At 37.0% G+C, this 12671-nt stretch overlaps 1 protein-coding gene across 1 annotated transcript in view; it reads right to left on the bottom strand.

Annotated features, from left to right (window-relative positions):
• Positions 1-393: 393 nt before the first annotated feature.
• Positions 394-12671, bottom strand: part of LOC101587132 (hyaluronidase-4) — a 20058-nt gene continuing 7780 nt past the window's right edge. The window contains 2 exon segments of the mRNA XM_023703434.1: positions 394-433; positions 435-838. Coding sequence (XP_023559202.1) covers positions 394-433; positions 435-838 — 444 coding nt within the window.

The raw sequence follows: 12671 nt of genomic DNA, 5'->3' as shown, positions 1-12671 counted from the left end.
TCTTTTTTTTCAAGAATGCATTCCTGATACATTTTATTGATCTGCTTTTCTTGTCTCTGGTCCCCTCATTAGAGAGGAACGTTTGACTGCACAAAATTTTCAGTGGTGTCTCCTGCTCCCCAGTTTCTTTATTCTACTTCACTATTTTCCACTGCCCTTACTACCACCAGCTCTATGGGTATCTGATGATTTATTATTGCTCATTCTCTGACAAGAATTTAAGCTGCCATGGGGGAAATCTCTTCACATGTGCACCCCTGCTACCTAGTCAGCATCCAACAAGCGTTTGCTGCATCAGTGAATGGAGTCAATGATTCTTCTGTTTTAATTTTTTTATTATAAAGCAAATATTTTAGAAGAGACTTGAAGTTAAAAATCAACATTTTCCATTCTTCAATACTTTAAGGAAAAATTGACATTGTAGAAGGGAGTAAAAAATATTCAGCAGAATCACACATACAATTATATCAAAACAAACTGGTAAATTAAAGTTAGCAGTGGGAGCCTCGTTTTTCCAACTCAAGGGAACTGAAGAGTAATGGCAAGACTCTCCATGCCAGCCATAATAGCAGTGACACATAAATCCATCCTTCATGTCCATTATTGTCTTCAGTTTATTCTTTTCAGAAATGACAAACCTGAAGCTCTTATTTGAGATGTATTTCTTACTGCTGCTTTCAGGCATATGCAAATAGAAGGAGGATTCCGGTGTTTTTCGAACACATCTTCCATGGTTGTTACATAAACTTTGACTACAGAGCTTGGCTGCAGATGTCACATTCACAGCATAGGTACCCAGTGGCCCTTGAATAGATTGTTGCACAGATAAGCAGGCCTCCTACAGGAAAGACAGATATATACTTAAAGCATACTCTGACCTGGAAGGCAGGCTGAGCCTCAGGCAGTAACAGGGACCTGATGAATCCAACCTCCCCACAGCTGACCATGGAGCCCTGCTGAGCTTCAGCCTGACACCTCCACCCCATCACAGAGGGCAGGTTGAGCTAAGGGGCCTTGCTAAGCCCTGCTGTGTCCCATCCTGAAGGGAGCCATTCTGAACTGCAACCTGCTGACCCACCATCAAAGGAGCCTCCATCAGCCCTACCCTTCCCGACCATTGTCACAGGAGCCTTGAGAAGCTTCAGCCATATCCCATCACTGTGGGACTTTGCAGAGCTGTGGCTCCCCACCCTTACCATCTCAGAAGCCAAACTGAACCCCCAACAGTGGGAGCTCTAGGGAGCCAACTAAAAAAGAGAACTACAGGCCAAGCTCCGTAATGCACATAGAAGCAAAAATCTTCAATAAAATACTAGTAAACAGAATGTAGCACAGCATCAAGAAGATTATACACCATGACAAAGAGGGATTCATCCCAGGAATGCAGGGAAGTTTCATTTTATGCAAACTCAAAAATGTAGTATACCACATTAACAGAGCCAAAGACAAAAACCACATAATCAATCATCTCAATAGATGCAGAAAAAGATTTGGACAAAATCCAATATCCATTCATGATAAAAAAAAAAACCCTACAGATTAGAAGATAGAATAGAAGATCTGTACCTCAGACCTAACCAACAGCCAACATCATACTAAATGGGCAAAAACTGAAAGCTTTCACTTAAAAATCAGGAACAGACGAGCATGTTCACTGTTACCACTCCTATTCAATATAGTTCTGAAAATATCAGCCAGAGCAATTAGACAAGACAGAAATAAAAGGAATAATGATTGTAAATTAAAAATTAAAATTATCATTAATTGAAGAATACATGATACTCTTCATGAAAGAACAAAAAAATTTCATCAAGAGACTTTCAGATTCAGTAGCATAGTAGGACACAGGTCAACACTCAAAAATTTAATGGCATTTCTTTAAGCAGGTAACAAATACATGGAGAGAGAAATTAGAGAAACCACAATTTTCATAATAACATAAAAAATGAAATATTTAGGAATTAATAACAAAAGAAATTAAAGATTTATACAATGAAGATTACAGTACCCTGAAAAAAAGAGATAAAAGAGAATTTCAGAAAATAGAGTGCTGGGAAGATAGCTCAGTAGAATAAGCGCTTGCCTAGCAAGAGCAGGTTCCTGAATTCAATTCCCTGGTAACACACAAAAAAGAAAAAAGGGCCTGCCGAATAGCTGAGTGGATTAAAGCACTTGAAAGCAGACACAGAGGCCAGGGCTTCGATCCCCAGGCCTGCAGTGCAGGTCCCACCTCCAGGGACACACTGAGATAGCAATTGACTGGGCATGGTGGAACATACCTATAATTCCAGCCCTTGGGAAGCTATAAACAGGTGGATCATTATGAATCTGATCTAGTAGTCAGACCCTGAATACCCTGTAGACCCTTCCCTAAAAAATACAAAAAAAAAAAAAAAAGAAAAGAAAATAGAAAGATTAAATAGATTTCAGAAAATATTCCTTGCTCATGGGTAGGAAAAACCAGCACTGTGAAAATGGCAATACTCCCAAAACTGTTATACAGATTGAATGTAATCCCAATTAAAATACCATTAGTGTATGTCACAGATCTAGAAAAAACATTCCAAAACTTCATCTGAAACCAGAAGAGACCTAGAATAGCAAAAGCAACTCTAGGCAACAGAGCCAAGGCAGAAGGCATTACAATCCCTGACCTGGAATTATTCTGCAAAGCTACTGCAATAAAATCAGCAAGGTGATGGCAGTAAAACAGACCTGAAGATCAATGGAACAGATTAGAAGATGCAAACACAACCACAAACACACTCAGCCACCTTAATTTTGATAAAGGGGCCCAACATGTTTACTGGAGGAAAGATAGCCTCTTTAACAAATGGTGTTGGAAAAACTGCCTTTTCACATGCTGTTGACTAAAATTAGAACCATGCCTATCACCATGCACTAAACAAAAGTCAAAATGAATCAAAGATTTAAATGTTAAAATAACAACACTAAATCTACTGGAAGAGAAAGTAGGTAGAAATCTTGAAGGCATAGGTGTAGGTACAGTTCATGAACAAAACCCAGACTAAATGCATAGGAAATACTTCAAAGAATCAACAACTGGAATCTCACCTTTTTGAAAAGTTAACACATCTTAAAAGAAATAACCAACAAAGCAAAAAGAAAACAACAGAGTGGCAAAAATTTCAGCAAACTCTCCCTCAGACAAATGGCTTCTATCTAGAAAATATATACAATTTTAAAAAATCAGACCTCTAAAATTCATAGACTTGATCCAGCCCAGCCCAGGCCCAGCAAACGTGTGGGAGAGCTTCCGGCTTCCCTGTGCTTGCGGGACCCCTCCGGACCAAAACTCAGGCACCTACATGAGTGAGACCCTCTACCGCATCATTGGGACCCTGCAACCCTCCGGAGCCCTCACCTCCAAGCACGCGCAGTGAGAATGTCTGCAACTCTCTAGAGACCCCCAGATCCAGCCCAAGCCCAGGCCTAGCTAGTGTGTGGGAGAGCTTCTGTTCCCCCCTGTGCTCCCTGGGCCAGGGACACAACAGAGGGACACCACAGGTTCACTGTTGTGCTAGAAGGGCACAATAGGTTAACTTCCAAGGGCTGCAGCAGGAAGGAGCTGAACACAACAGATAGACCCAGTCCAGGCATAACTGGATAAACTCAAGCTTAATAGATCTGTACCCAAATTTCAGTAGGTGCTAAGGTTATAATAGCACAAAGCACTACACCAAAGGTCAGAGGTCAGTGCTATATGAAATGATAAAGACAAGGAGTAAAATGCAATCTCAGGCCTCAAGCCAACCCATAAGAAGTGCAGAAAACACTAGCTCAGCTGAAATGAACGAATTAACAGAGTCAGAAGTAAAGAAACAACAGCAGAAAGTAATAGAGGAACTCAGAGGAGAATTAATTCTTGAAGTGAAAAAAGAAATCTCTGAATTCATAGAATCTGAAATAAGAATCTAATACAGAAACATATGGGGGAAACACAATGCCCACCCAGAACAACTGCAGAAGACACTAGCTCAGCTGAAATGTATGAGTTAATAGGGTCACAAGTAAAGAAACAACAGCAGAAAGGTAGAGAGGAGCTCAGAGCAGAATTAATTTCTGAAATAAAAACAGAAATCTTTGAATTCATACCATCTGAAGTAGAGAATCAAATACTGAAACATATGGAGGAAACCCAATCTGAAAAAATTATACAGTAAAAGAATTAAAAACTGCTTATAAAGAAGACATTGATTAAAAATAGAGATTAGAAATATGATGGATTCTTTGAATGAGCAATACAGGAAGGAAATAGATCACATGAAGCTGAGTCAAAGAGATATAGAGGAAATGAAAATCTCAGTCACAAGCCTGCAAAACTGTTTGAGTGAAAGTGAAGACAGAGTTTCACATCTTTTTGTTTTTTAGTTTCACATCTTGAAGACAATAGTGCAACTAGTGAAAAGGTAAGAAACGATCTCTTAAAAACAACTAGGATGCAGGAAAAAATAATGCATCTCCTGAAAGACGATGTAAAGATGAACAATGTGAAACTAATAGGCATCAATAAGAAAGATGCAGTCAACACAAATGATATGAAAAGAATATGGGCAGAAGTAATAGCAGAAAACTTCCCAAATATAAGGAAACAATCTGACATTCAGGTAACCGAAGCATACAGAACGTCAAATAACTTCAACACAATTAAAAACACATGAAGACATATAATAGTCAAGAAACCAGAAATCCAGCACAAGAATAATATACTGAAAGCTACTAGAGAAAAGAAGCAGATCACATTCAAAGGAAAACCCATCAGAATTACACCTGACTTCTGTTCACAAACCATGAAGGCAAGAAGCAGAGTACTTCCAGTCCTCTATGAAAACAAATTCCAGACAAAGGTTCTACAATCTGAGGTACAGAATCTCAGGATAAATCCTGAGGGGAATTCACTGACTTTAACAGATCCAAAAGCTACAGCTCTTGCTGTATAGGTTTCTGCTTTACCTTGGTCTTAACCATCCAGCATAAAAGTATAAAAATGAAGTATAAGAAGTAAAGCCATGCTGTTATGTTGAGCTGTAGGGGACTCAGGTCAACAATTTCTGACATTGCCAGTGAAGTGGAAGACCCTATACTATGATGGACTACTGGACTCCTTTAGAATACTTTGCTGAGTTAACACAACTATAATATTCAAATAAAGGAATTTAACAAAAAAGGGGATACAGATGAATCCATTTTGTATCTGTGTATTCAAAGTGGTTAGGATAGATATATAGTTACATTATCTTAATGAATAGAGGGATTTGTTCTAATAGTGTTTGTAAATAGACTATCATGTCTGCATCTTGTACAGCAAATAACCACTAGAAGAATGTATGCAATGTGTTAATTATTGAATTTGTCCTACCAATTTGGTTTGAAACTGTATCATTGCTATTTGTTTCTCAATAAAATTATGGAAAAAAAGAAAGAAAATAAATTCCAGCCCAGACCACTAAACCCTGCAAAACTCTCTTTCAAGTTGGATGGAGAAGTGAAATACTTTCATGACAAAGAACAACTAAAAAATATCATGATGACAAAGACAACCCTACACAGACTACTGAAAGATGTTCTGGAGCAGGACCAAAATGATCAGAACTCTATGAATGAGAACAGAAGGAAACTACTAAATAGGGCAAACAATTAAACACAGGAGAAAAAGGAGTAAACAACAGCAGGTAAGTAACATGTCAATCTTAAGTAAACACATCTCAATTATAACCATCAAGGTAACTGGACTCAATTCACCAGTTAAGAGAAATAGACTGGCATAGTGGATTAGGAAAAAAATCCAACATTATGCTGTATACAAGAAACACACTTAACTCAAAAAGATATTCATAGCCTTAAAATCAAAGGATGGAAAACAATACTGGATGCCTCAGAACCTCAGAAAAAAGCAAGGGTACCAATCTTGTCTTCACACAGTCTCAACTTCAAACCAATAATGATCAAATGAAATAAATAAGTCCATTATGTACTGGTTTGGGGGAAAATTCAGAGGAAGAGGTAACACTCATAAATATCTATGCACCTAACACAGGAGCACCCAACTATAGAAGACAAATCTTGGTGGACATAAAAAAATCTAATATCCAAGACTACAATCTTAACAGGAGACCTTAACACCACCTTATCTCAAAAAGATAGGTCAAGCAGACAAAAATTAGTAAAGAAGTAGCAGAACTGAACCAGCACTTGAAACAAATGGACTTGGTGGACATAGACAGAGTGTTCCACCCAACCACAGCTAAATACACATTCTTTTCAGCTGCACATGGGTCATTTTCTAAAATAGACCACATACTAGTCCATAGGTCATGCTTAAGTATATGAAGGAAAACAGAAATTATCCCATGCATATTATCTGACCACAGAGCAATGAAACTGGAAATAAATGACAAAAGAAACAAAAAAACCATTAAATGCATGTAAATTAAATGACACCCTTCTCAGCAATCAATGGGCCACAGATGAAATTAAACAAGAAATTCGACAATATCTACAATTCAATGAAAATTCAACCACAACTTATGAGAATTTATGGGATACAATGAAAGCAGTTATTAGAGGGAAATTCATAGCTGTGAAATCACATGTTAGGAAAACAGAACGGGAACAAATAAACACCCTAAAACTGCACCTCCAACATCTAGAAAAGGAATAGCAAACCAAACCCAGAGCCCAAAGACGGGAAGAAATCATAAAGATTAGAGCAGAAATTAATTCAATTGAGATGAGGAAAACAGTTCAAAGAATTAATAAATCAAATAGTTGGTTCTTTGAAAGATTAAATAAAATTGATAAGCCCCTAGCTAACCTCATCAAAAAGAGGAAAGAAAAAATTCAAATACAAGCAATAAGGAATGAAAAGGATGTAATCACCATAGATGCAGTGAAAATTCAGAAGATTATCAAGAACTACTTTGAGAATCTTTATGCTCATAGAATAGAAGACACAGATGAAATGGACAGATTCCTAGGAAAGTACATATTACCAAAACTGAATCAAGAAGATATAACAACTCTCAATAATCCAATATCAGCCAATGAAATAAAAAATGTAATAAAAAGCCGGCCAAAATAGAACAGTCCAGGTCGTGATGGATTCACAGCTGAATTCTACAAGAAATTTATACAACATACAATTCCTACAGTCCTCAAACTCTTCCATGAAATTGAAAAGGAAGCAATCCTCCCAAAATCATTCCTCAAGGCAAGTATTATACTGATTCCAAAACCATGGAAAGACACAAGTAAAAAAGAGAACTACAGGCAATCTCTCTCATGAACATAGATGCAAAAATCCTCAGTAAAATCCTAGTAAATAGAATACAGCAAATCATCAAGAAGATCATACAGCATGACCAGGTAGAATTCATCCCAGGGATGCCAGGATGGTTCAATATTCAAGAATCTATAAATGTAATACACTATATTAACAGAGCAAAATCTAAAAACCACATGATCATCTCAATTCATGCAGAAAAGGCTTTGACAAAGCCCAACCATCATTCATGTTGAAAGTCCTACAAAAAATTGGAACAGAAGGCCTCTACTTCAATGTGATAAAAGCCATCTATGATGACCTAATGGCTAATATAATTCTAAATGGGGAAAAACTGAAATCTTTTACTCTCTTACCTGGTACAAGACAAGATTGTACTCTATCACCCCTACTGTTCAATATACTTTTGGAATCATTAGCTAGAGCCCTTAAATGAGAGAGAAATGAAAGGAATAAGATTAGATAAAGAAGAAGTTAAATTATCATTATTTGCAGATGACATGATATTACTTAGAGGACCAAAAAAATTCCACCAAGAAGCTACTTGAATTGATACACAATATCAGTAGCATAGTAAGATACAAAGTCAATACCCAAGAGTCAATAGCATTCCTCTACACAGATAACAAACACACTGAGAGGGAAATTAGAGAATCAGTACCTTTTACAATAGCACCACAGAAAATGAAATACCTTGGAATTCACTTAACCAAAGAAGTCAAAGATCTTTTCATGGAAAATTACAGTACTCTGAAAAAAGAGATCGTAGAGGACTGCAGAAGATGGAAAGATATTCCTTGCTCCTGGATAGGAAGAACGAACATCGTGAAAATGGCCATACTCCCAAAATTATTGTACAGATTTAATGCAATCCCTATCAAACTACCACAAGCATACCTCACAGACCTAGAGAAATCGTTCCTAAATGTTATTTCATACCAGAAAAGACCTAGAATAGCAAAGGCAATCGTGGCCAACAAAGACAAGACAGGAGGCAGTACAATTCCTGACTTGGAATTATACTTCAAAGCTATAGTGATAAAATCTACATGGTATTGGCAACGAATTACATATGAGGATCAATGGAATAGGTTAGAAGATGCAGAGGCCTCTACAAACACACTCAGCCACCTTCTCTTCAACGAAGGGGCCAAACATACTCACTGGAAGAAAGATAGCCTCTTTAACAAATAGTGCTGGAAAAACTGGCTCTCTACATGCCAAAAACTCAGAATTGACCCAGGTCTATCACCATGCACTAAACTTAAGTCAAAATGAATTAAAGATCTAAACATTAAAATAGAAACCCTAAATCTCCTAGAAGAGAAAGTGGGAGGAACTCTTGAAGACAAAGGGGTAGGCAAAGAGTTCATGAACAAAAATCAAATTGCACGGTTAACACTTGAAAGAACTGACAACTGGGACCAACTCCTATTGAGAAGTTTTTGCATTTCAAAGAAATTACCAACAAAGTGAAAAGACAACCCACAAACTTTGAAAAAATTTTAACTAATAAGCACTCAGACAAAGGTCTGCTCTCTAGAATTTATAAAGAAGTAAAATATATTATGGCCCCTAAATTTAAAGATCCAATCCAGAAATGGGCATCCAAGATGAACATACACTTCTCAGAGGATGAAATTAAAGAAGCGAATAAATGTATGAGAAAATGCTTCACATCACTAGCCATCCATGAACTGCAAATCAAAACAACATTGAGTCACCATCTCACCCCAGAAAGAATGACTATCAATAAACAAATCCACCAGTAACAAATGCTAGGGAGGTTGTGGGGGAAAGGGAATCCTTCACTGCTGATGGAGTGTAGACTGGTGCAACCATTATGGTAATCAGTGTAGAGACTTCTTAAAAAACTAGAACTGGAAATTCCATTCAAATCAGCTCCCCCCCTACTGGGAATTTTCCAAGAGGAACTCAAAATGTCATATCATAGTGATATATGTGTGCCTATGTATATAGCAGCACAATTTGTGATAGCCAAATCTTGGAAACAACAAAGATGACCATCACATGAGGAATGGTTGAGAAAGATTTGGTATTTTTATACAATAGAGTACTACTCAGCTATAAAGAATGATAAACTTGAAGCCTTTATATTTAAGTGGATGCCACTTGAAGATCTACTCATAAGTGAAATAAATCAGACCCACATGTATAAATATCATATAGTCTCCCTAGTATAAGAAATCAAAAGAAGAAATACAAATAGAAAGGTATAACACAACTAAAAGAAGTAAGAACTTGAGCACTGGACAATGAGGACAGGGTAAGGAGAAAAGCTGGGAAACAGGACAGGGACAAAGCCATACACTTGTATGCACAAGATAGGCAAGGCAATGATCCTGAGAAACAGCAGGTTTTTGAAAGTAGCAGTCAATTGGTAGGATTCTCAACCTGACTAACTACATATGCTGATACCTGTGAACCAAGTAACTCCCTAAAGATAGCAATGTGTAATAGAAGGATCACCCTTGGAATGTATGTCATTCTGGTCTTCTAAATACATACTTCTTGTTATGACATTCCAGTTATTACCATACTGTCTCACAAGTAAAAGTTTTGTTTTTTGTTGTTGTTGTTTATTTTTCTTTTTTAAGTGGATAATAAATGGGGGGGAAAGACACAAGAAAAAGAAAAAAATGTCATAAGATTTTCCTGCTACAACTCTGTATATGGTTAGATTTCTAAATTACTGTGTAAAAACATATGTTTATTCCCGTTTTTTTACTTTTTTTCTTCATATTCTGTAAGGACTTAAATTTCAACACATTAATACTTGATGGAAGATACCTGTTCCATGTTATGCCTAAGATGTTCAATATTTAGACAGATAGGGTAAACCGAACTGCATATGTTGCAGGGTAATAATAAGCTTCTCCCCTGGAGAGTTAACAACCTAAGTTTGCAGATCAAAAATTGAAGAAAAGGAAAGGCTGCAAGGTCTGCCAACATTTTGGCCCTAGCCTTTCAAGTTCAGTGAAGACTGAGGACATAGGAGAACCTGTGCTGTAATATCATGTAACTCAGTTGTGCCCCAAATTTTCTGATCAAGGAGATTATGGAGCCACAGAGGAATGTGTTTGATGATGTATAGTGTGCCCAAGGAGAATCACATGGAGAAAAAACTTTCTCTCAGGCTTTCACAGAGAGTAAATTGGTCAAGCATTGGCTGTGACTCATCCACATGGCTGACACTGACAAAGGGTCTACAAAGTGCAGTACAGGATTACAGGATAAATACTGAGGGGACTTGACTGACCTTAACAGATACAAAAGTTACATTTCTTGCTATATAGGTCTTGCTTTATCTTGGTCTTAACCATCCAGCAGAAAAGTATAAAAATGAAGTACATAAAGTAAAGCCATATTTTGTGTGTGTGTGTGGAACTGAGGATTGAACTCAGGCCCTTGTGCGTGCCAGGGAAGCCCTTACTCCACTGAGCCATCTCCCCAGCCCAAAGTCATATTAATATGCTGAGCTGTAAAATGCTCTAGCCAACAACTTCTGCGGACAACCCCCTACCATTGTGGACTACTGGACTGTGTTGGATTGTTTTGCTGAATTCAAGCGCCTATAATATTTAGATGCCAATAGAATACCCATCTCTGACAGGACTGAACTGGAGATGGGGGATACAGAGGAAGGACCACTTTGTATTTGTACATACAGAATAATCAGGATAGATGTACAGCTGCTTTTGCTTGGTTCAGTGAGAGGAAGGATTTATAGTAGCAGTGTTTGGACTGGATGTCCTGGCTGCTTCTTGTGCTGTGGATGACCGCTGACAAGATAACAATGTTCAATGTATTAATTATTGAAAATGTCCTATTAATCAGCTTGGAAATCTGTCTCATTGATATTTGTTTCTCAATAAAATAAAATTTAAAAAACAAAATTCATAGACTCAATTAAAAATGGACATTAGAGATGAATACACACTTCCTGATGAAATATAAATGGTAAATAAATATATGAAAAAATGTTCAACAGCACTGGTCATTCCATAAATGCAAATTAAAACAACACTGAGGTTCCATCTCACCCCAGAAAGAATGGTCATCATCAAGAAGTCAATCAATAGCAAATACTGGAGGGGCTGTGAAGGAAAAGGAACGCTTCTCTATTTTTGGTGGGAGTGTAGACTGGTATAGCCACTGTGGAAATCAGTGTGGAGGTTTCTCAAAAAGCTAGGATTGGAGATCCCATTGAAATTAGCTCTTCCCAACCTGGGTATTTTTTGAAAAAAAAATTGAAAACATCATATTGTAGTGAAATATGTGCACCCATGTTTATAGCAGTGCAATTTGACATAGCTAAATCTTGGAAACAACCCAAATGCCTTTCACCTGAGGAATGGATAAAAAAGATGTGATATTTTTACACAAACAAAGATTCATCAGCTAAGAAAAGATAAACTCAAGCCTTCTACAAGTAAATGGATGCAACTAGAGAACATATTCATAAGTGAAATAAATCACACCTACATATGTAAACATCATATTGTCTCTCTAGTGTAAGAACCTGAAAGAGTAAATAAAATCTGAAAGGTACAATAGATATTGTGACAGGGAAAGACTTTCTTCAACAGGGAGGAACAACTGGGATGAGGCAAAGGACAAAATAAAAGAAGGGAAAAAGATATATTGATGTATATATACAAGCTAGCTGGGATAATTATACTGCTAATTTCTGCTGATCTATTGAAAGGAATCAATAATGCTTTAAGATTTTTCTTTTTAATTTCCTGTAACTTTTTTGTTACTATTTTTGCATGCAACTGGTAATCTAAACAATTAACTTGAAGATAACATTATGCAATATAACAACCATGATTGAAATTCTATCATTTTGCTCTGTAAAATTCTGCATCATTTCTACTTTTTGCTATTTTTATTCATATATATATGAATATATATATGAATATATATATATATTAGATAACATCTTGAAGTTCTGAATCTCCAGCCAACCTGCTATGGTCTGCACTCCTGCCTCTCTTTATAGTGATGTTCCTCCCAAAGACTTACCCATAGCCAAAACTACTTTCAGGTGCCTGAGGGCCTGGCACCAGCATGGCTCCAGCACATTCAAGGTTCTGAAATAACCTATAGTCCTTAATTTTTAACATTGTTTATAACTAAATAAAATGAGCTTTCTGAGGTAGAAGTCATCCAAAAAAGTTCCAAGCATTTTGTGTTGCCTCCTATGAGTATTGTGAATGTTACCTATAGTAACATATTCTGGGATGTGGTTAATTTTATTAAAATTTCATAAGTTTTTTTATGGCTCAGTGGAATAAGCACTTCCCTGGCAACTGCAAGGGCCAGAGTTCAATCCCTAGTTCCA

The sequence above is a fragment of the Octodon degus genome, unplaced genomic scaffold (genome assembly GCF_000260255.1).
Source record: "Octodon degus isolate 3935 unplaced genomic scaffold, OctDeg1.0 scaffold00170, whole genome shotgun sequence".
NCBI classification, from domain to species: domain Eukaryota; kingdom Metazoa; phylum Chordata; class Mammalia; order Rodentia; family Octodontidae; genus Octodon; species Octodon degus.
Note: the sequence above shows the minus strand (reverse complement) of the source record. Positions and strands in the feature narration are given on the sequence as shown.